The 21,935-nt window shown below is 35.7% G+C and overlaps 1 protein-coding gene across 1 annotated transcript in view; it reads left to right on the plus strand.

Moving 5' to 3' along the window:
* Positions 1-21,935, plus strand: part of LOC125699269 (transcription initiation factor TFIID subunit 4-like) — a 132,557-nt gene that overhangs the window by 36,250 nt on the left and 74,372 nt on the right. Inside the window, exons 10-12 of the mRNA XM_048958647.1 lie at positions 2,768-2,937; positions 19,988-20,118; positions 21,046-21,171. Coding sequence (XP_048814604.1) covers positions 2,768-2,937; positions 19,988-20,118; positions 21,046-21,171 — 427 coding nt within the window. The remainder of the gene's footprint in view (positions 1-2,767; positions 2,938-19,987; positions 20,119-21,045; positions 21,172-21,935) is intronic.

Raw genomic sequence — 21,935 nt, forward strand, 5'->3', positions numbered from 1 at the left:
TGGATAACTTCACCTCAGAATGGTATACTTAAGCTGTAATTTTAAGTTTCTTTATTTTTTTTTAGATCAACGTTTCAGGCTCTGAGATGAGCTTGTATTTTTTCCACATTTGTAAAAAATAAAGTGCTGATCACAAATTTAATGTTTTGTCATCCTTTTTTTCTTGTCACTGGTAAAATCCAACATAGACTTCATGGATGGATTGTATGATAAAGCACTGATAGGGATGAATCTCAAAAACCTATGACAGTCAGAATAAGCATTATAATAGAATTTGCATCAGTGAAAGTGATGCTATTTTAAAATGTAATACAGTAGTGGCTGTTGCTGTAATTTCAAGTGACAGGTTCTATCCAGTGTTGTAGCTGATCTCTGCTCAACTAATATGTAGACTTAGTGTTTTGCGTATGTGCATGGACTGCTATAAAAACATGAAATTTTACTTTGGAAAAAGTGAGGAATCAGTGGCATATGCTATCTCAACTGTTTTAGGTGGTATTTTATATTATTTTACGTAACTTATTTGAGAATAGTTCAATATTGGAGATTAGGACATCATGAGCTCAAAGTGTGTGAGGAAAAGTATTACTATGCACTCACACGTTGAAGATTTATTCATAAGTAAAATGTCTCCAGATTTTCTTAATGTCTTAATTTAAACAAAATCTTCGAAGTATGTTTTAGAAAACTGTGCAAATGCTTCATTTTTTCTGAACATTATTTTCAAGGAGGTGCTCTTTGTAGTTGGTGAGTTTTTTTCATCAATAAGAGGGGGAAAGGAGGTGTTGAAAAAGGTTAAATACAGGATGAGGAAATGTACCTTGCATTTGAAAACAGCTTGAAAACCCATGCTGCCTACTTAAAAATAGTGTGCATATTGGGATGTTAGATTTATCTAATAAGGCTCAGATTTTAGCTCAGTGAAGCCAGAAGTAATTAATATAAGCACAGTCATTTCTACCAGGAAACATGAAATTGTTAAATAACGTGCTGGATGAATAAGTAAAGATAGACAGTAATCATCAATTTAGTCAACCACTGGATGGCATCTTTGTTCCACAGAATGACTTTTGAAGACACGTAGAGTTAGATAGTTGACTTTTGTAGGAAATGGTATGGCAAAGACGCAAGCCCTCTTTTGTATACAAACATGCTTATGTCAATATCCGAAACCAAGTTCTCTTTTGTGTTGCAGTTCCTCAAAGTAAAAAAGGATATTGATAGAAATTTCACCCTCAGACTGGAAAATCTGTAGTGCTAATGATGATTAATGAAAATATTTAACATCTATCTTCTTTCTGATGTAAAATAAAAACAAATGTACTTGGTGGTAGTAAATTGCTGATGTAAGTTGACCGGAAATAATTCTGTCCAGGAGTTACGTTGGTAGTCTTCTTTGTAAGTGCTGTTGTGCTGATTTTGATGATTTCTGTGAATTCCTATTTTGTGCTCAAATAAAAAAAAAAAGAATTGCCTTTCTGATACTGCCTACCAAAAAGAAAAGGTGAAACTTGGAATCTCAGGATAATCAAAGTAGAAGTTTAAGAAGACCAAAAAAAAAAAAAAAAAAAAAAAAAAAGAAAAAAAAAAAACCAACACAAAAACCTATGAAAAGTGACAGTATCCTCAGGAATTTCACTTTGGAGAAGAAATGAAGTTCTTAGCGGTTGTGGAAAACAACAAAAGCTGACTTGTGCGAGTAACAAACTTTTTCTGACAATCATTGCAAAATTTGCCATTTTAAGCCTCAGGTATTCAGCATGTTTCTCCAGGCTTATACAGGCAAAAATCCCTTCTTCCTTTGAAAGAAAGCAAAACCAATATCTTAAACTGTCAAAGTCTTCCAAGAAAATTGGATACTCTGAGGTAGATATCTAGAAGAATATGGGGGGAACAGGGAAGACATGGATTTCTAGATTCCTCTTGTTACTTTTGTTCTTAATCCTTACTTGTATTTTTGGTTTTTACTGTGGCGTGAGATGTTTTAGCAGGTGAAACTAAGTATTCCGGTGCATGTAGAGGGCCACGTATGTATGTTTTTATATAAATCTTTTAAATTAAACTTTTGCTTGTTTTACGCAGTAGAAATCTGAAGTTGGATGTATATGGATTTTTTCCAAATCTGTATTCTCAACAGTTGTGTAGTCATTCCTAGAATACACTCAAATACAGTGTCTGTGTCACAAATAGCTCCTAAACAGAAAGTGCTGAAAGCAGATGGTTTGTTTCCACAGTTATGAGCCATCTCTTATAGAGGTAGGCCATAACAGATGCTTGGGAGATACCGATATGATCTGTCTTCTGAAACACACATTTGTCAGTTAGTCCTTTGTCAAGCTGTTAGGAAGGGTATTGCAGAGCAAACAGTGGCTTGGGAAATGCTGCTATCATCATCTGAAACGCAGCTCATTTCTCTAAAACTAGATGATGTGTTCAACTGTTTTTGTATGTTGCTAGGGAAAATAGTATTGTACAGTTAAATGATGCTTGGAAACCAAACTTACCTGTGAATTCACTGTTGTTACTCCCAAATGAAGAAAAGGCACCTCCATCACTCCAGGCAAATGGCCCTGCTTGTGGGGACTTCTGAATGTGGTCAAGAAATAGTTAATTCTGAATCTAGAATATGATATGTGAGAATTGGGACTGTAATAGTTGTGATGTAAGTTGGCCCAGACAGCAAGCCTATTGCATGCTCTGGAGTTAGTGTGTATTTAATTGAGTGTTTCAAATGCGGAATTATTTTTTATTTGTATTTTCATTATAGAGATGATGATGACATCAATGATGTTGCCTCTATGGCTGGTGTTAATCTAAATGAAGAAAGTGCCCGAATTATGGCTACCAACTCTGACTTGGTTGGAACTCAGATACAGTCGTGTAAAGATGAACCCTTTCTTGCTGCTATACCTCTACATAAACGCATACTTGAAATGGGTGAGAAACACGTCCTCTCTTTTTGGTATTTTTCATTATATAGTTCTGAGTAACAGAATATGCTTAGCACTTAAGATTGTTATAAATAAGAGAGCTTATGCCTTTTATTACATAATCTTGTATTCTTGAACTTTCAAGGTTTTTGTGATAGAAGTAGCTGAGCTATATCAAATGGGAAAAAATGTTGTATAGGTCCTTTCATATTTCATACTTTCCGCATGTTTTTTATATCCAAGGATCTCAAAGCTCTTTGCAAACATTAATTATTTCTCACAATCCTTCTTCATGTTTTACACATGAGAACGTTGAAACAGAGAGGTAAATTAAGTAGTTCAGGTCACAGAGGACACCTGTGAATAAGATGTAACAGATTGCTGAAGTTACCTGTCACAGTTTTTTTTTCCTCATGCAAACCAATAATTCAGTTCTTAACGCTTGCATCTATTTAAATTCACAGTGATTTTCTTGTAGTATTTTTCCAAAAGGTTTATTTATTTATTCTGTCATTTGAAAATGAATGTTATAAATTTCAGTAGAAAAAATAATTAGTCAAAATTAGTGATGCTTTAAGGTTATTAGGCATGCTCATTATGTATTTTATTTTACATACGTAATTAATATATTGTATATCATCTGTTACCTAAATGTATCTTTTCACCATAATTTTTGATAATGTTTTCAGGTACATCAAAGTCTTAAGATACAGAGCTCCAAGTGTATAGAAGCTTTTGGTTTTTTTTTTTAAGAACTTTCATAAATTTGTGAAAATCTGTAGGGAATCGTTGTCCTCGTGGTTTTAAAGTTTTTAGGATTTTAAGGTTTGAAGGGTATTTCTGAAATATTGCATTTATGTTCACTGATTTAATGAAAGCCTTTTCATATTGCAGTTACAGCAAGTTTCTTCATTAATCTGCTATTGAGCTTCACTTTTGTGTTATAATCAGTTGAAGCCATTCTGAGAAACAAATTTTGCATGTTTTAGTTATCATGTTGAAATGATATGACGATTACATTGTGTGATGCAGCGTGGGAAAGCATATGTGCAGTATTTTGTGAAGTGGCTTATTGCCAGCTGAGATGGGAAGGCAGAAAGATTGTTGTGAAATTTGTTTGAGAATGTGTTGTGAAGGATGCTCGTATAATGCATTATACAGGTGTTAGAAAACAAAAAGGAAATGGAGACCGTTAAAAAGAATGGGAAATCAGTAATAAATTTGCCATATAATCCTTAATGAACTGTCTGGGCGTAACAATTGCTGCACAACATGGAGCTGTAATTACAAGTGCAGGACTTGCAGGAATCTGTACATACTTTAAGAACCGCAGAGCCCATCACACTATTCATCACTGCCTTTTGGGGTTTGCTCCTCTGAGGAGCAAATCCCTATGGCTGTTTTTGAAGCTTTATTGGCTTTGATAATTGAAATGAAACTTTCAAAGCTTTTAAAAGCAGCTGCAGGGATTTACTTCTCAAAAGCAATGAATCCAAAAGAGCGGCCACTCCTAGTGATCTCCTGCAGCCACTTTTAGAGCTTTATTTTGTCTTTATATGAAGCCTTTTATAGTTTTGAAAGTGTCTGTGGGGTTCACTAGTGGCTACTATCTGGGATCTATGGCTCTTGAGAAGAGAATTCCTTCAGCTGATTTTTGAAGTTTTAGAAGCTTGGTTTTCACTGTGTGTGGCCAGATTTGTTGATTGCCTGGGACCACACAAATTTAGTAGTGTGTGCTACTGGGCACTTAAAATAACGACATTGTAAGATCATGATGAAACTCAGTCTTACCATGTGTTGCTGTGCCTAGCCACACCAGGATCAAGCACAGGAGGCTGTGACCTTCTCAGGCACATTAGGAAAACAAAGTGTCTTATGTGAATCCTCATTCTTCTGCTTTTGTTATGCCTGTTGACAAATGAGATAAAATATATCATCTTCCTTTAACCTGAGTATGACTTAAATAGACCTTATTTTCTACCTTTATATCTATTCATATTTAATGATCACTTTAGTTCTAGGGCATGTTTTTAATGTTTTAGTAAAAGAGAGATTTGTGGTATGTACAGAGTTAGGAAACTGCTCTTCTCTCCCTTCTCAGAAGCTAGATCTTTCAAGTTTTCTGTCATATTAATCTCTTCCTCTCTTTTTCGAGTAAGAGTTCTGTCGAGCAGCTCAGCAGTGTTCCCCAAAGGGTGTTTCAGAGATTGTCCTTCCATTCACTGGAGTCAGAATATAAACTGCTAAAGCGAGAGCAGATGCTTCTCAGTCTTTGAGAGTAACCACCAGCCAAATGCCTCAAAGTTATAGTGAAAGAGATTTCTTAATCTATTGTACGTTCTTACCTGTACCGCTCAACTTGGCATTGTTATCATCCAAAGTTTTTATTAAACCTCAATGAGCAGTATTATTATTGATCCATCCAAATGGAGGAAGTAAGTGGAAGGTAATTCATGGTAAAATATCCACTTTCCACATGCTTCCTTATCCAATTTGATATCTAGTTGTCTGTCTGGTAATCATTGCTATTTCTTATTGTAGGACGACAGCATTGTGAACTGTTTCAATTTCTTTGATGTGAAACCAAGAGTGGATGTTTCTGAGCAGTTAATGTATTTCTTTTGCTATTCCATACAGGATCATAAAAATTTAAGCCCAGATCTTTCTGTATGACAGGACAGCACAATGAAACACATGCAGAGAGCTGTAGGACTTGTTTCTTTTGGCAAGTGCAGAGGCAGAGACTGATGTTCTTCATGCATGCACTGATGTGCGTGTAAACTTCAAAAACTTTCTAGGCCTTTAACTCCATTAGTAAAGTGAGTGGGTAAGATAAGCTGAATAGTGCTGAAAAATCCTAGCCATTTTGGATTTGGTTTTTTTTTGTTTGTTTTTTGTGGAAAAGAAAGAAGAAAAATAATTTTGTAGATGTTTTACTTCTCAATTTAATTCAATCACAAGCTATTTCTTCATTGGTAAGAATGCTGGATCGTTCTATTACTTTTGAAACTAGTTTTAGGCATCGAGTCTTCACTATTTATCAAAAGGGGCAACACTTTAATTAATAAGATGGTATGGCGTAGCAGGTTGTTTTAAGAGGGAAACTGTGGTTTGTAACTGTGCTGTAAAAATAGAAATTCCTTGATTCAAGAGTTACTGTAATTACAGCGTTGTTCCTGAGACTCATCAGATAAGAATTAGAGTATACTATATTTTTAATACAGTGAACGTTATCAGGACTTTAGGATGGGATAAAAAGGTGATCCTATGTATATTGTGTGATAACTAAATCCATGGAAAGGAACATATACAGAAGAGAAAGGGGGAAAAATACTGTAAAACATTAACAGGTGATAGCTAAGAATTGTATTTAAATAAGAACTGTATACAGTGAGAATTAAATTATCAGCCTAATACCTAAATAACTGTCATTAACCTCATTCTTTACCAGACTGTGGTGAGTCTATTCTGGATACCTTGTAGCAGTTCATGTTTGACTGTTCTGTTTGTTTTTTTTTTTCCTTTGTATTTGGTTTGAACTAGGTGGGACTTTTTCATAGTGCAGTACATTTTTTTTGTGTGCAAAAGCCCTTGTGAATGTCTTGTTGGTATCACCCGGCATGGTACGGTGGGTGAAGTTTGCTTTTCTTATGCAGGTTACTTTTAAAATTTCCACTCATTACAATGATATGAGAAGTCATTTTACTGAGAATTGGTGGTCTCTAAGACTCTGCTAGCAGTTCCAAAAGCTTTGCTTGTGATTTTGTGGTCACCAGAGCACAATATCCTCACAAGCTTAGAGCTTGCAGAATATTAACTCCCACAGCAGTATTTCAATTCTTACATCCTCTTCAACCAGGTTATGCCATTTTGTTTTTTCCATGGCTATCCCTAAAATGTCATGTTACAAGGAGACTCTTAACCATAAATTAACTGTCTGAAAGCAATAAAAATAAAACATAATTTTGGCATATTGTTGAGTTAGTTTCTTTCCTTCTCTCCTTCATATCACCTTCAGTGTTCTTCACCCAATGTTTCTATTTCAGCTTGTGTTGTTACAGAGCTCTGGATAAATAGAATAATTACAAATGTGACATTGTAAGAAGTGTGGGACTGATTTGGCCATATTTAATCCATTTTAAGTGTCCGTCTTGTATTTCTAAACAATTTTTACTTGAATGTGTGATAAAAATGTATTGAAGAATTACAAATATGTTTTATTTCACATTGATTCATAATTATTTTTATATCTTAGTTAAGAAATCAATCTTTCTGTAATATCTTATTAAATTGTAATATCTTATTAAGATTTATGTCTATAAGCAAGTATTGTTATATATTGTTAAAAGTCTATTACATTGGCAAAATAGCATACACCTCTGACATTTCCTATCAATAATTAGTACTGGATTCTCTTGCTTTATCCAAATAGATTTTTAGTCAAGAACACAAGTAGTGGTGCAGGTGAATTATTATGAAACCTGTAAATGCACCATTGAATCCAATGCTCCTGGGTCTACAGTCATTCTTAAAAGGGCTTCAGAGCAGTTCAGCTTTATAGATTTAAGCCACTGTCTCTGCTGTCTCTGCCAGTGTAGTAGTTGTAGGGTTAGGTTCAACATAACACATAGATTTACCTTTTTGTTATTTTATTGGCGATGTATTTTTAATTGTCTAATGACATGTTAATTGTGTTCTATTTGATTCTTCCGTTACATTTGAATTACGTCTGCTATAGAAATGTATGCTAAAACATAAGCAAATAGCTCATCTGTCTTTCTGTATTCTGTAGTATATTGAATCTACTTTGTGACATCACACTGGCAACTGAGTTGTTTGCATGTGTATATATTTTAAATAATTTTAATACTCTGGAGGGCATTTTTTATTGTTGAACAACCTAAAAACTGATTGGAATATCCTTCATGGAACCGGGCCAGTACATTTCAGAGCCTTTGTTTAAAGCATTTGTTACTAGTTTAATAGTAGAGTCATTCTGTCATCCCTGTTTCATCTGTTTATTTGTCAAAAGTTATATTCATGTTTGAATGAGATGAAACTACTATTGATGATTGCTCTTTCACATATGGAGCAGTTCTAACATAAAAGTATACTTATCTCTGAGGTTGGTTTACTTTAGAGGGTTTTTACAGCTGCTTAGATTACAGTTGTGGGTACTGAAATTCGGATCCATCAGATTGCCTGCAAACATGTGCTTTTGTTTTCAGTGTGCTTTTTGTTGATCCTAGTTGTTTTCATTATTGACTTTTAACTTGTTATCCATAAGCTGATTTGTCTTCAAACTGAAATATTCCTTTTAATACCACTGTTTTTCAACAGCATTTTTCTGTCATGATGGCCTCCTTAAATATCTGTGCACATAACTTTTGTGTTTGGAGGTGGTTCTAATGTGCAAATCAGCCCATGAAGTCCTTGTTCTCCTTAAGCATAGAATTTTGAAGTTGTTCACTGTCCTAACAAGATGCATAGTCCAATTAAACTGTACCTGGAGTGGGGTTTTCTCTGACTTTACTTGCTGCTTCCCAGGGAAAAAAAAATAGAAATGCTAGGTATTGTGTAACACATACAGCAACTTACTGTGCACGCCAAATATGTTGACTTTCTAAAGTTCCTATTAACTTAATTATTGACGGATAGGGAGACATGACAGATATGGAAATGTATATAAATTCTGACATATGAAATAGTTCTGTGTCTTTCTTAGTAAGTACAGACTTTTTCTCCCACTGTGTAACACAAGCAATTTACTAGAAATTTCATTTAGTCGTGCGCTTCTTTCTCATCAGTGTTCATATCTATGAACATTTAGTTTAGTTTTATTATGTTATATTTAGTAACAAATTTGTTGTTCTGTACTGCAATTTATTGTTTGCTCATGTTATAATATTATATATTATTATCTTGTTTGCATTTACAATTTCCTTTTTTTAAAAAAAAAATAATAAAAAAAAAAAGGTGGGAATAAGTTCCCATCTAAGTATTAGCAGCAGTGTTGCCAAATAAACATAACCACTAAGTGTTTCAGAAGAGTGTTAAAATGTATTGTTGTTCTTTCTCTAATAGGTCCATGATTAGACTTCCTGTTTTACAAGATGTCCCAACATGTGTTGGGATGATAACTTCAGTACCACCTGAGAGCTTGGAGTCTGCCTTTCTGTGAAAGGTAAGGCAGCCTCTGTTCAATGTTTTTTTGTGTATTTCTAAGGTTTTCTTTTTATTACTCTAATTGGTTCTGCAACACTACAACAAATAAATGAAGATTTGTTCAAACTATGATTATTTGTGAAGAAAATGAAGCTGTAATTTGTCACTCAGCCTCAGAATAAGTTTGTATGTGGAACAATGATTTAAATTTCTCAGTCTCTGCAAAGAAGGGTAGAATTAATTCCATTCCATGGAGATTCGTTCTCTGCCAGATTCATTCATGAAGACTAACTCATAAGTAGATTTCTAGTAATAAACATGGGATGTAGAGTAAGAACAATAAAAAGAAAACCTTAGAGAACCACTCAATATTGCAGTAAATCTGACTTACATTATCCCTGTAGGCAAGCTCCATGCTCTAGAGGTGGTACTAATGTCCCGAAACTCAACACATGTTGGAACATCTTTGAGGAGGAAGTCATTGATCAGTGAGCAGATCTTCGAGGGTCATTTACGGGGAAAAAAGTAAAAGGTAATAGTTTCTAAAATATATTGCAGTGATTGTTCATTATGTTTATTTGGCAATCCTGCTGCTCATACTAAGGTTGCAATGTTTTTGTTTCTTAAAATTACTGAAATACCTCAATCTTTAGTCTGTCTTTCTCATATAAGTTGAATTTGCACTTAAAAATTTCAGTGCTCTGCAGGTAAAAATGTCACTCTCTGTTTTAGTGCATTGCATTTGTTAGTTGTCTTTATGCTACTGAATCTACTGCACAGAAAGTCCATGTTGCAGGATAAGTGTGCACAGTTTGACTGTTTTTTTCAGTGGTTAAGATAATCAAGAGTGTTAGTGTGGTTTGTCTAGTGTTAAATAAAGTAGTCCACAGCCAAATGTTGAAAAGTGTTGAACCAGTACAAAGACATTTCACTGATAACAAAGGGTTATTTGTTTTCAAGGAGGTAACTGCATCGCTGGACGTTGTGCCAGATGAGGTACCATCTGTTCCTGCACAATAATGTGAATGTATGAATCTGATATAAACCACATAAAACACAACTGTTTTGACAAAATCACGTGACCATATCTGATGTGGATTCACTTTGTAGTGGTGGATGATCTAGTAATACACAGAGTTAGCATTAATTAGTGAATATGGTGAGATGTCCTGAACTTGACTACTTTTCCTCTAATCCTGGACATACACAGACAATGTTGCTGACAATGAAATTCAGGTTATGGTGTTTTACTCTTCTGATATCTTTTATAATTTCCTGTGTTCTTTGTGCACATGTATCTTTTTCAGGTGACTTACCCATCCTGCCTCCTTAAGATGTGGCTTCATGTTGAACTAATCTGCCTAATATCAGTGAACATCTGTGATAGCTCTTCCGACATGTAACCTACAAGACATTTATAGGGTCAGAGCTAGAGTTTCTTCAGGAAAACTAAATTGCCAAAGTGTCTATATTATTTCCATAATCTGCTTCAAAAAAACAGAAGCATATAGGCAAACTCTTCTTCATGGTATTTATTTTTATCCTTTTGTGAATGTGAGTTAGATTGTTCTGCTATTGCAAGGACCACGTCACAGTATACTGACATCTGTGCTTGTCATTTCTGACATTCTTATAGCAGTTCTTTCCCATGTCTTGCTCACCTAACATAAACCCGTAATCATTTTGTTCTTTTACTTAAGCCTGAGGTCTTGTAATGGTTTAATATCTTTTCATCTTCTGTTTAAGACACTGAGATTTTTATTTCTTCCACAAGGAATTAGATAAAATACAGTTTAGTTACAGAGAAAATAAGGAAAAAAATAATTGTAATCCACTTCTGTTCCTCTGAGTTCTCATTATCTTTCTGTCCACTCTGATCAAGCTGTCAGGCTTGCTGTCTGTCTGAATACCAAATATTCTGTTCTACTACTAGATGCACTGCTTTTCTGTTAGTGCTTTCCTGGTTCATGGCAACCGCTTCCATTTTCCAGGCCTCTGCTTACATGTACATCATGCTGTTTGGCAACTAGCATGGTTCCGTTGAAGACAAACTGCTTAGGATTATAGAAATACTCTTTAGGGATGATTAATAGCTGCATTTTAGCTGTTTAATTACTTTGCTCAAAGACAGAATTTTGGGAACTGGATTGTCTGGTTATAAATATTTTAGGTCAGACCTCTTCTCAAATTAGTTCTTTCTTTTTGCCAAAAAATCATGTTTGTAATCCTGGACTTATGCTCTTGCTGAGAGTTCTTAAGGCTTTACTGTTTTCTCACTTCTGCATTACTTTTGTCAAAAAATGCTAATCATATAAGAAGGGTTGAACAGTTTCCCTAGTAATTCTTTTTGTTTCCTGGATATTTTTCCCTGCTCTAACTCTCACTGACTTGCATAATAGCTTTGAGTAAGCATAGGGAATAGGCATTTTGGCCTGGTTATGTGTGGATTTTTGATCTATGTGGCTGTTTCTGTGTCTGTTGTGTTAAAATAATTATACTGCTATGACTCCCTAGAATAGAGCTATTTTTCACTCTGGTCTCAGTTTTGTAAGAATTAGGGTATTAGGTAAAATTAGGAGGTGACAGTTCAAAACAAACAAAAGTGAATAGTTAAGTTGTCAAACCTTTATTTTAGGATGCTGCTGGTTCAAGAAATGACTTGAAAAATTAATGGAAAAAAAATCCATTGAGGGGTAGCGAAGAGTAAGACAGGTCCTTTAGGGTGGTTCTAAGCTGTATATGGTTGTATATGTGGATGCTCTTTTCTTTTCTTTTTTTTTTTTCAGCAGTATTTCACACTACTACTGTTAGAGAATGGGTGCTGGACTGTATTATTCAGTGTAACCTTTCTTAACTTTGTATACAATTGCAGAAATGCAAAAAGTTCACTATAGTATAATTTGTACTGAATAAGTTAAATCCTCTGTAGTATCTCAACAAAGCTTTGAGTGCTTTTCTCTGCAGTGCATTCTCCTGCAGAGATTGAGTCTTAGGTGAATCTTACCTTGCTAAAATAATTTGGTTGGCACTTACTTTGGAGAAAGCAGAAGAAGAGAGTATTACAGTTTTCAGAATATTTATTTAGACTTTGTATGCATTAAGTTACATTAGAATTGTATGGCTGGTCTTTTCTGCTGTGTTTTGCATTGAAAAGAGCTATGTATTTCAAGGATTTTCATCTGTAAGTTGGGTTTATTTGTATGTATAGTTAAAAGTAACTGTTTCACTGATTTTTCAGTTTCACGAATTGCTTCCTGAAAAATCATCTCATAGTCTGTAGTACTGAAATAGTACAGAGAAGACATTAGGCCCCAGCAAGTCCTGAGTACTCAAGCATATTGTACGCTTTTATCCAGAAGTGAGCTCATGAGATTTTATCCTATGAAAGGAAAAATGTTCTTATAAAAACAAGCTTACTAAAGTAACTAACGTGGAGCCTTCCATTGTTTTGTAAATAGTGTTTGTGATAAAGTGTTGTCATTTCTAGCATAGGCAGTTTATGTGAAGGTGAACTACAAGTATAGTGTTGAGCTGTATGGGGTGCTACTTTACCAAATCTTCCCCATAACAGTTGAGATAGTTCAGGGTTGATTTGGAGCTGTGGAATGTATCTTGGCCATCTGCCCCTCACTGAAGGGATGCTGGTTTATACCTGCCAGAGGGAATTGCTTACCAAAACACAAAACACTTGGCACCAATTCTCTCTAGTTTGGCACAAAACATTCCCTAGCCTGTGGTTTCCCTAAACAGTCTCCAGATTCCAAGTTTCTCAGAGGCACCTGCTCAAACTACTTTGGATTTGCTGATTTTGTGAAGGAAGCAGCTAAAGCTTTAGTTCTACCTTTCCTCATAATATCTCCCAGACAGATTTAACAGTAGAGCAAATCAACACTGATTAAATTATTTATTTGTTTATTTAGTAAGACTTAAAGTGAAGCTTCTTTTTATTTAAAGGACTGAAAACCTAGGATGACAGCTAAAATCATGATACTGTTTGTTTTGCCTGGGATCACTAGGTTATCTTATACTCATAGGAATCCCTAATCCCCGTCATCATAGCTAGTGATTTACTACTTGCTCATTGTTCCATTTAACAAGCTTTTCTTTCTGTTTTTAATACTAAAAGGTAGTCTGGGGCTGTGGCAGTCCCTCCAGACAACTCCAGAGTGTTTTGTACCCAGCCAACCTCCTCAGTTTCTTTGTTGTGTTCAATCCCCAACTGTGTACCTTAATGTGTAAGATCCAGTTTTCCCTTTGGAGTTTTGAATGCAGTGTTGATGGCTGAGGACACTGCTGTGTGGGAGATGTCCCAGTCTAATCAGGTTGGGCTTCAGGACGGGGGACAAGTAAGTTCAGTAATTGCTGTTTTATGGCTCCTCGGGCTCTCAGTGCGTTACAGTTGTTTCCTGACTGTGTTTAGGCAGGCTGGTAAATGTTGTTGCTGCGTGTAGAATGACTGATGTCATAGTATTAGGCAAAGTCCCTATCGCTTTCTGCTGATTTCATGACCTGCATTCTGTAGAGAACACATGGTATGTTTTAGGACCTGCAGGTATTGTTTGTGTTGTTTTAGAAGGGAACTGCTCACCACTTTTCCCCCATTTTTTGTCAGCTGTTAGCCATCAGAAGTTTCTGTACAGCTTAAGTCTTGAATGATGACTACTTAACTGGTCCTGATTTTTTAATGATATTTAATTTTATAGGGATTGACACCTTCAGCAGAACTATAAAATCATCGCTTTCTTTCATGCTATTAAAATGAAGGGCTGAAATTAATGAAAGAATTACATCATTTTAAAGGTTTGGAAGATTACTGCAGCAATTTAGGGGGTAATTTTTCAAAAACATTACTTTCCTCGATAGGGAAAATTACAGAGAGGCAGGCTTGTAAACTCTGGTGAATAGTTTGGGATGAATGAGGAGGAAGAATGCTTGAGCTCATCATAGATGCAATCCAAGGCACAGTCAGGTACTTTTTATGCTCTGGGGATGGGGTAGATAGGTATGGCCAGATGGATCTCTGTTTTATTATTCCTCATCTGATGCTGTTAAATGAGGTAAAATAGAAATTTAGACAAATAAGAAATATCCCAGATGCAAGGAGGATGAATTTATGTGATTTCCTTCCATCTTGCTCTATGTGAGCGTGTTGTAACAGCAGATGAGGCCTAGACCTAAGAAATCTGGTTCCAATTGTGGCCAATGTTTAGCATAAAGAACTTTAAATGTCTTCTAATTTTAAGATGATAGCAGTGAGTGCTTTCTGCATTTTTGGTTGACCTGTGATTAAGAGCAAACAGAGAATAAATAGGCTCTCTCCCACTGTTTATGTTGAAGGATGAGACAAATTCAAGCCCTAAATATATGCTGTTTAATCGTTTAAAACCAATTCTTTAAAGTTTTTTTTTTGTTGTTGTTTTAAGTGTAAATGTAAAGAGATTTTATACAGGCATTCAATAATTTATCACATCAGTAATCAGTCAGACCTAATGTTTTACAAATAATTTTTTTTTATCTTTGGTCTCTGTCCTGTCAGTCCTCTTTAAGTATAAATTATTCAAGTAACTTTTTGATTCTTTGAAAGCCTATCTGCAACGATAGTGTTTTGTCCTGCTTCTCAAATAGGACAGTATTCTTATGATTTAGTTTGGTTTGTTTGATCAATAACATATAATTAAATTTCTAAAGCACAGTGAAGTTGGTACCCCTCAAATATGGAAGTAGATAATAGCACTCTTCAAAATCTTCACTTCTTGGAACCTGAAAGTTTTCAAAGACAAGGTTTAGGCACTTTTATGTTTGTGAAAAAAAACAACCTTGTGCTAGTGACACATATGCCAATATCAGAATAATATTGCTGAATGCTTTTTCCCTCAAGGTTTTTGAAACTTATATACAAGTTCTAACTTTATAGAAATTCTCTTGCAATATTGCAAACTTTTAAGTAGAAAACAGTTTATTTGTAACGAAAATATTTCAGTGCTTTTTTTATACTTTCTTTGCATGCTGTTTCATATGCTGTAGACCTTTATTAAATGCTGACTGAACCATGGGTTTTCTACTAATGCTTCCAAACATTTAATTAAGATTTAATATACAGACAGGCCTTACTGTGCTGTTCTATAAATGCTTGGCAGATTAGAAATTTGTTCATTTTGGAAGTATTAATTTGTGAACCCTCATATTTTTCATATATGACAAGGTGACTCAACTGACTACTTTGTAGTGATACCCCTGAGAAGCAATTGAGATTTAAGTTCTGTCACAAAGAATAGAAGTGTTCGTGCTATCATTCATTGCTTCTTCATGGTCTTTTACAGCTCTAGTGTACTGGCAAAAGTGCTTGAATGAAAAACATGACCTTAGTTATGCTTTTTAAAACATAAGAACTCAAATTCAAGTGGAGAGATTGGTTAAAATTACAGCTTGAAGCCTTGCTTTGCTCCATCTCCATCTTTGTTGTCATCCTTGATGATGTTTTTATCATAGCTGTAGGAAAAATTCAGAATTACATTGCTAAAGTCATTTTAAAGGCTTAAGGATTGTGCTTGATGTTGAAAATGTTTGAATTTAGCAAATGTATTATTTGATACCAAACAATTTTTTTCAAACTATGCATTTCATGATGTTTTAAATGTGTAGCTCCTTACTGCTTTATAATGCACAATTTGGGTTATGAATCTACAAGTGAAGACGTCCACAGTATCAACCTTCGAGCACATTAATGGGAGCAGAAAAAAAAGTCAGAAATAATTACAACTTTTTGTTAAAAAAACAAAGGTATGTGACAGCAGTTTGTTGATCAACATTAATTCTTTTGTTTAATCTTTATTTTCTCTTTGTATTTTGTGTGTCTATATGTGAGTAAGCATACATACTATGACCAGTTAGTGCAGTTAAGATGGGAATCTAGAATGCTGGGACTTAAAAAAAAAAAAAATAAAAAAAAATAAAAAAAAATAAAAAAAAATCTGCAATTGAACCAGCTATCCCATGAGCTGGTTGGCAAGATAAACTGTGTATGATAATATTTATGCTTTATTGATACAGTTAAGTACATAAAGTATTTTCACATAATTGCATATACAATTTTTTTATAACTTTATATTTCTTTTCTCCTATCAAATTAAATATTAACTATCTAGTTCGTATTTATTGTCGTATTTTAGTGTCTGCACAAACATTCTTGTGAAGGGAAGGTAAACCTTTCTGAATTAAAATCGGAAGAAACAACTATGTGCTTTAGGAGTGGGTCTCGGGTATTTCCTATCTGAAGATCAGCATAATTTTCCTTTGAAGGAAAAAAAATTCCAGTGTGTTTTTTTTTAAAATATTAATAGGAGTGGATGAAGCTCAGGAGGAGATGTAAGTTCCTATTTTGAAATCTTAGTATCTTTTTCTTCACCACTACAAGTATTAACTTTTGCATAGATTCAGTTTCTACTTCTTGGCATTTTTTTGGGCTTTATGAGATAGTGTCATTTTGCTACTTTCACTGCTTTTAAGTATCTATTTATATAGCAGAAAAATATAAGAACTGTTTTTAAAAGTCTCTAAGAATGTTATCAAAACTTTTCTTCAATCAGAAAATCAAAGGTTGTAAAGATGCCTGTTTACGAGAGTATAACTTAGGCAACCTTTCCAAGTATAGATGAAATTACTGTTTCAGGAGCATGCTGGTAATTTTCCCATCTTTGCCCCAAGTATAGCCCAAGTGTTTCAGTAGTGTGCCAAATCTTCATGTAGTATACAGCTTTGGAATGCACCCTGCTTCTGATGTCCTATGCTAACAGAACTAATGACTGGTATAAATTTAGAGCAAGGAAAACGTGTTGTTTCCACACATGATGAATGTTGTGGATGACGAGTTGATTTCTTATACATTTATCTTTTTGTAGTCTGGTTTCTTGATGTTTTTGGGGAAATTTGTGCTGTATTCTTTCTTCTTTAGCCTGCTTTCCAAAGAAAGCAAGCCTTAGATGATGGAACAGTCTATTTGCCTTCCTTCTCTCCCCCTGCAGATAACTTTTGAATTTATTGATAAATCAACAGCTAGATAGCCCTTGTGTGTTCCAATTGAGGGGAAAATCAAATTTTCTTTTCTTTGCTCTTCTGAATGGATAGCTGCCAATCAGCATTCTTGTACAGACTTGCCTCAGGGTGAGCTGGCTGTGCCCAGCTGGCAAGCTGGATAAATGTGGGCTGGAAGATAGGCCGGGGGGTGATGTTAGACATGTGAGGGAGCTAGGATGTTGTGGTAAGAAGGGATAACAAGGATTGCAGGAAGGAACTGGAGCTGTTCAAGAGAAGCAGGGATCATAGAATCAGACTAGATTGTCTAAATTATGTTCATCTGAGTAATAAAAACATGCAAGGTGGGAGATTCTGTAGCTTTTTTTGTGCAAAGTATTCTAACACTTAATGAAGAATTCTTGCCTATGCCTGGTCAGAACCTTTACTGTTTCAGTTTATGAATTTTTCTCATCCTTACTCCAGGCATCTCAATAAAGAGACCGGATTAATCTTCCTAAATAACCTCTGCCTTAAGTTTTCTCCCAGATAAATACCGCTCATGTTCTGCTTGTATTGACCAAATGTTCCAGCCCTGGTGACTTGTTCCTGGACTCAAATTTTTCAAATCTTTGTACTGGGGTACCTGAAACTGAGCTGTGGGATGGACCAAAAGAAAAGGAGTAGTCACCTCTCTTGATGTACTGACTACTTTTGCCTCCTGTTGATACAACCAGTTGTACTGATAGTCTTCACTGTTGCCAGGATGCATTGCTGAATCATGGCTGGCTGACTGCCCACCATAAGCTTTCCATCAGCTCCGCTCCATTCGCTGTGCTGTCATCTGCAAACTTGATGAGGGTGCTTTAGATCTCCCTTTACATCCCTGAAAAAGGTATTCAAAAGGGCAAGTCCCAGGACAGACTCATGAGGGCCACCACTTATAATTGGCTTTCAGGTAGTTTTCTAGAATTGTGAAGACTTGTTCGGAGGGATTTCAGGAGTAGGAAATCTCACAGGGTTATTGTGGAGAATGGTGGGGAGGGCCTAGGACATGACTCTTTGGGAAGTGGGCATCTCAGGAAATGATCCTTTCATTATGGATGAAGTTCCAAAGAGTTGAATAGGCAAAAAGAGCTGCATAGTAGGTGAGTTGACTTAGGGCAAAAGTGCTTAAAATTAGGAAAACTTTTATCATGAGAAAAGAAAAAAAAAAAAAAAAAGAAAAAGAAAAAGGTGGTGGTAGCTCTTTATTATGAGCATTGTGTGTTCAGAGAAGTTGGGTAGCTGTAGTTAAACAGCTGAAATTCAAAGAATTATTATTGTAACAATTATTCATTCCTACTTGTAACTAGAATACCTGCCAGAATTTTCCATCTCAAACCTCTTTTCTAGATACTACTTAATTAAATTTCACTTTCTGCTTGTATTTTATCATACAGACTATTTTTTTTTTATTTTCAGATTGATAGCTTTGCTTACAGGTTTGCATAATAAAGTGGTGCATGCTCAAATAGGTGTGGATATTGCAAGCCTGACTGGCACAAATAGCTCCCACCAACATGAATAGTCCCAACGACTTCAAGGACTTAATTTGCATGAGTAACAGTTGCAGCGTTGGGATCTTAATGGGAATGTCTGCTTTCCATTATGCGTTCAGCTTTCAGCAACCTCGGTGGAGCTCCATCTCTATTACAGAGGACAAATTGGGCACCAAGACAGATGGAATTTTTTTAGCGGCAAAGCAAAAATCAGTTGAAGTCATATACGTACTGCTGAAGTCCTTAAGGTATCGTGTACTGTATAAAGGCAGTGATGGCTTAAGTTGAAGAGATAACGACTTCAAAGAATCATTACAAAAAAAAAAATTAATATCAGAAATATATGACAGAATTCAGCTCTGGGAAGCGTGGGGATGATGTGCTGTAGTGATGTAATAAAATATACATTTAAATAGACAGAACGGTTGGAGAGAAAAAAAAAAAAAAAAAGAAAAGAAAGAAAAAGAAAAAAAGAAGCTCAGGGTCGGGTTCCCGCCGCAGCTGTGCGCCTTATGCGGGCTCTCCCCATGCGCTGCTGCAGCGCCCCCTGCCGGGAGGGCGGTCCCGCCCCGCCGGTCGTGCAGTGAGCGCTGCCGGCTGCTCTTGCCGCTGAAACAACGGGGCTGTAGGCACGCCAGAACGCTGCTCGTTACCTCGTCTTCGTTTTTCGGACGTGTGATGGTTTTTTACCCTCGAGTTTGGCTGGAAAAAGATAGGAATGCGTCATAAAACAGGCTCATTTTTAAGCCTCTCAGGTTTGTATTTGTGTGGAGTTCTCTCCCACAGGTGACGACTGCTCTAATTAGTCACTCAGGAAACACTTTCCAGAATATTCTCAGTTAATTTCCTGGAATGCTTTGTGTACATATTATTATGTCACAAGTGAACATATTCAAGCATTTTTAAGGCTTATGTTTGTTTAAAGAAAAACTAGTAGTGTGTGCTGAAGGACACAGCAGTGTGCTGTGGGCTGCAGCCTGGGATTGTGGGCGCTGCAGCAGCGATCCTGAAAGCAAGGATTTGCTGCTTCTGAGAGCTTAGATTGCCTCATCTTCTACTTTCTGTCACTATACTGGGATTAAACCTGGTAAGGTGCCTCAGTGTCTTCTGAGGGGTAAAGAAGCAACTCTGGATTATCTCAAACTTAAAATTGTGACCATATTTGTTTTCAAGAGGTAATGAATGTTATCACCAAAGCTTTAGAGATTTACTATCAAGGATTTATATACTCAGGAAAATAACGTTGTGACTTCGTGTTCTTTACAGATTGGGCTTTTTTTTTTTTTTTTTTTTTTTTTTGTGGAAGGTCAGCTAATTTTCTTTTCTTTTCTTCTGCTTTAGCTAAAAAATTAGGAATTACTGATGTGCCAGCTGAGGTGGTTACTTTTATTTCCCATGCAACACAAAGCAGATTAAGAACAGTGATAGAAAAAGTAACAGTGATAACCCAGCACCGCATGGAATCATACAAAGTAAGTGTACAAATTAAGCTATTGGATACATATAGCGATGCAACTTGACACGGCTTTCTTTCTTAGCACATGGTACATGTTTTGTGTTCATTTTGTGTGTAGAGCACATTTTAATCACAAATTTATCTACCTTGTTGCATAGAGAGCAGTGGGATGATGACCCTGCTTGCCAGACCTGTCTTCTCTGTCATAGAATTTGTGTGTAAAGTTGTATTCGTCTTTGTATGCTGGGCTCACCTGTTAAGCTATTTCTGCTCACCTTTTTGTGACCAAGACTGTTGATTCACGCCTTCTCTTCTGACCAGGGTAACTGCTGATTGGACCAAAATTGCCTCAATATTTAGGAATCTGCACTAGCTATACCTGTCTTTGACTGTGTGAGATACTAATACTTCTACACTTGCCATTTAAAAATTTTAGCACAAAACTTAAATTGTTTAACTTAAAGAATATAATGATTAGACAGGGATAAAAACTGTTCTGAGATTAGAGGGAAGAGCTACTAATTTGTCTTAAGGCTGCAACTAAAGAATTCAACTATTAAATTCTTCACTATAATTAAACAATATTCTCTTTTTTAAAAAAAAAAAGGGTTTCAAGTTATTCTGATACTGTTGTTAGTGATTGTATTCTTGGAGAAAATTGAAATAATTTAGATATCTTAAACCAGAAGGAAAATTGTAATAAAAAACTGCAAACCAGTTTGAAATTCAGGTAAGTCAAATATGTTTTGTGATTAGAAATAAGTTACTTTTTTTTTTTAATAAAAGAAAATTGCTAGCAATTTTCATACAGAAGTATGTAGGTGGCTGGCTTCATTGCACCAAGCTTAATACTTTTGTTGTTGTTAGTACTGTAGAAAGATTTTAATGTATACACTCGGTCTTGATGAAAATGCCTGTTTTCATAAAATATTGTTCTTTACAGGATGATGAATGGTATGAACAAGCTACAGATGTCCGATCACAATTGAAGTTTTTTGAGCAGTTGGAACGTTTAGAAAAGCAAAGGAAAGATGAACAAGAGAGGGAAATCTTGCTAAAGGCTGCCAAGGTATCTTAATTATTCTATTTTTAAAAATTATTTAGCAGTTCATGGTCTTCAAACAACCACTTAATCCCTTGAAATCTGTTTCTGGAACAGTTTTTGTTTCTTAAACTGTAGCAGAAATGCTGAGTCATAGCTTGAAGCAGTGATTGAGCACCTGGTGGGAAGGCAGGGCCAATGCAGGGGAGCTCAGTGCATGCAGTGCACCTGGGTGACCAGAAGGGGTGGAGCCAGGATGCAGCCCTTCCCAGCACTCATTTAAGAGTTGACAGTGGAGGTGAGGGCATCTCTCTGGAGATCCCTGCCTACCTGAGGCTTTCTAAAGGTAAGGAGATTTTCTTCCTTCATTTCTACATCTATGGCTGCTGCCTTTGGGCTTCTCATCATTTGCCACCCCATTATTGTTGCTGTACTTTCCATTGCATTAAAGCATTGCATATACCAAAGAAATATTTCTGTTTTGACACCGCACCTTATATTTATGAAGTCATGCTGTTTATCCACGACAGCACGCCTAGCTGGTGGAATGCTCCTGCATTCTGAGGAAGATGTAACGCTGAATATGGTGGGTTCTGGAGATTATGGAAGGCAATGCCTTATATATCTCTAGATAAATTCCTGTCCAAAACTGCCACTTTAGCTGTATTACTGATTTATCAAACTACAAATAAGTTTATTCCTTAGTTATTCTGAGTTATTCGTCCGTTGTTTTACATTTTCACTGAATTATTTATTGTATATTCTAAACAGTTTATATAGCACAACTCAGT

This window comes from Lagopus muta, chromosome 12 (assembly GCF_023343835.1).
Source record: "Lagopus muta isolate bLagMut1 chromosome 12, bLagMut1 primary, whole genome shotgun sequence".
NCBI classification, from domain to species: Eukaryota; Metazoa; Chordata; class Aves; order Galliformes; family Phasianidae; genus Lagopus; species Lagopus muta.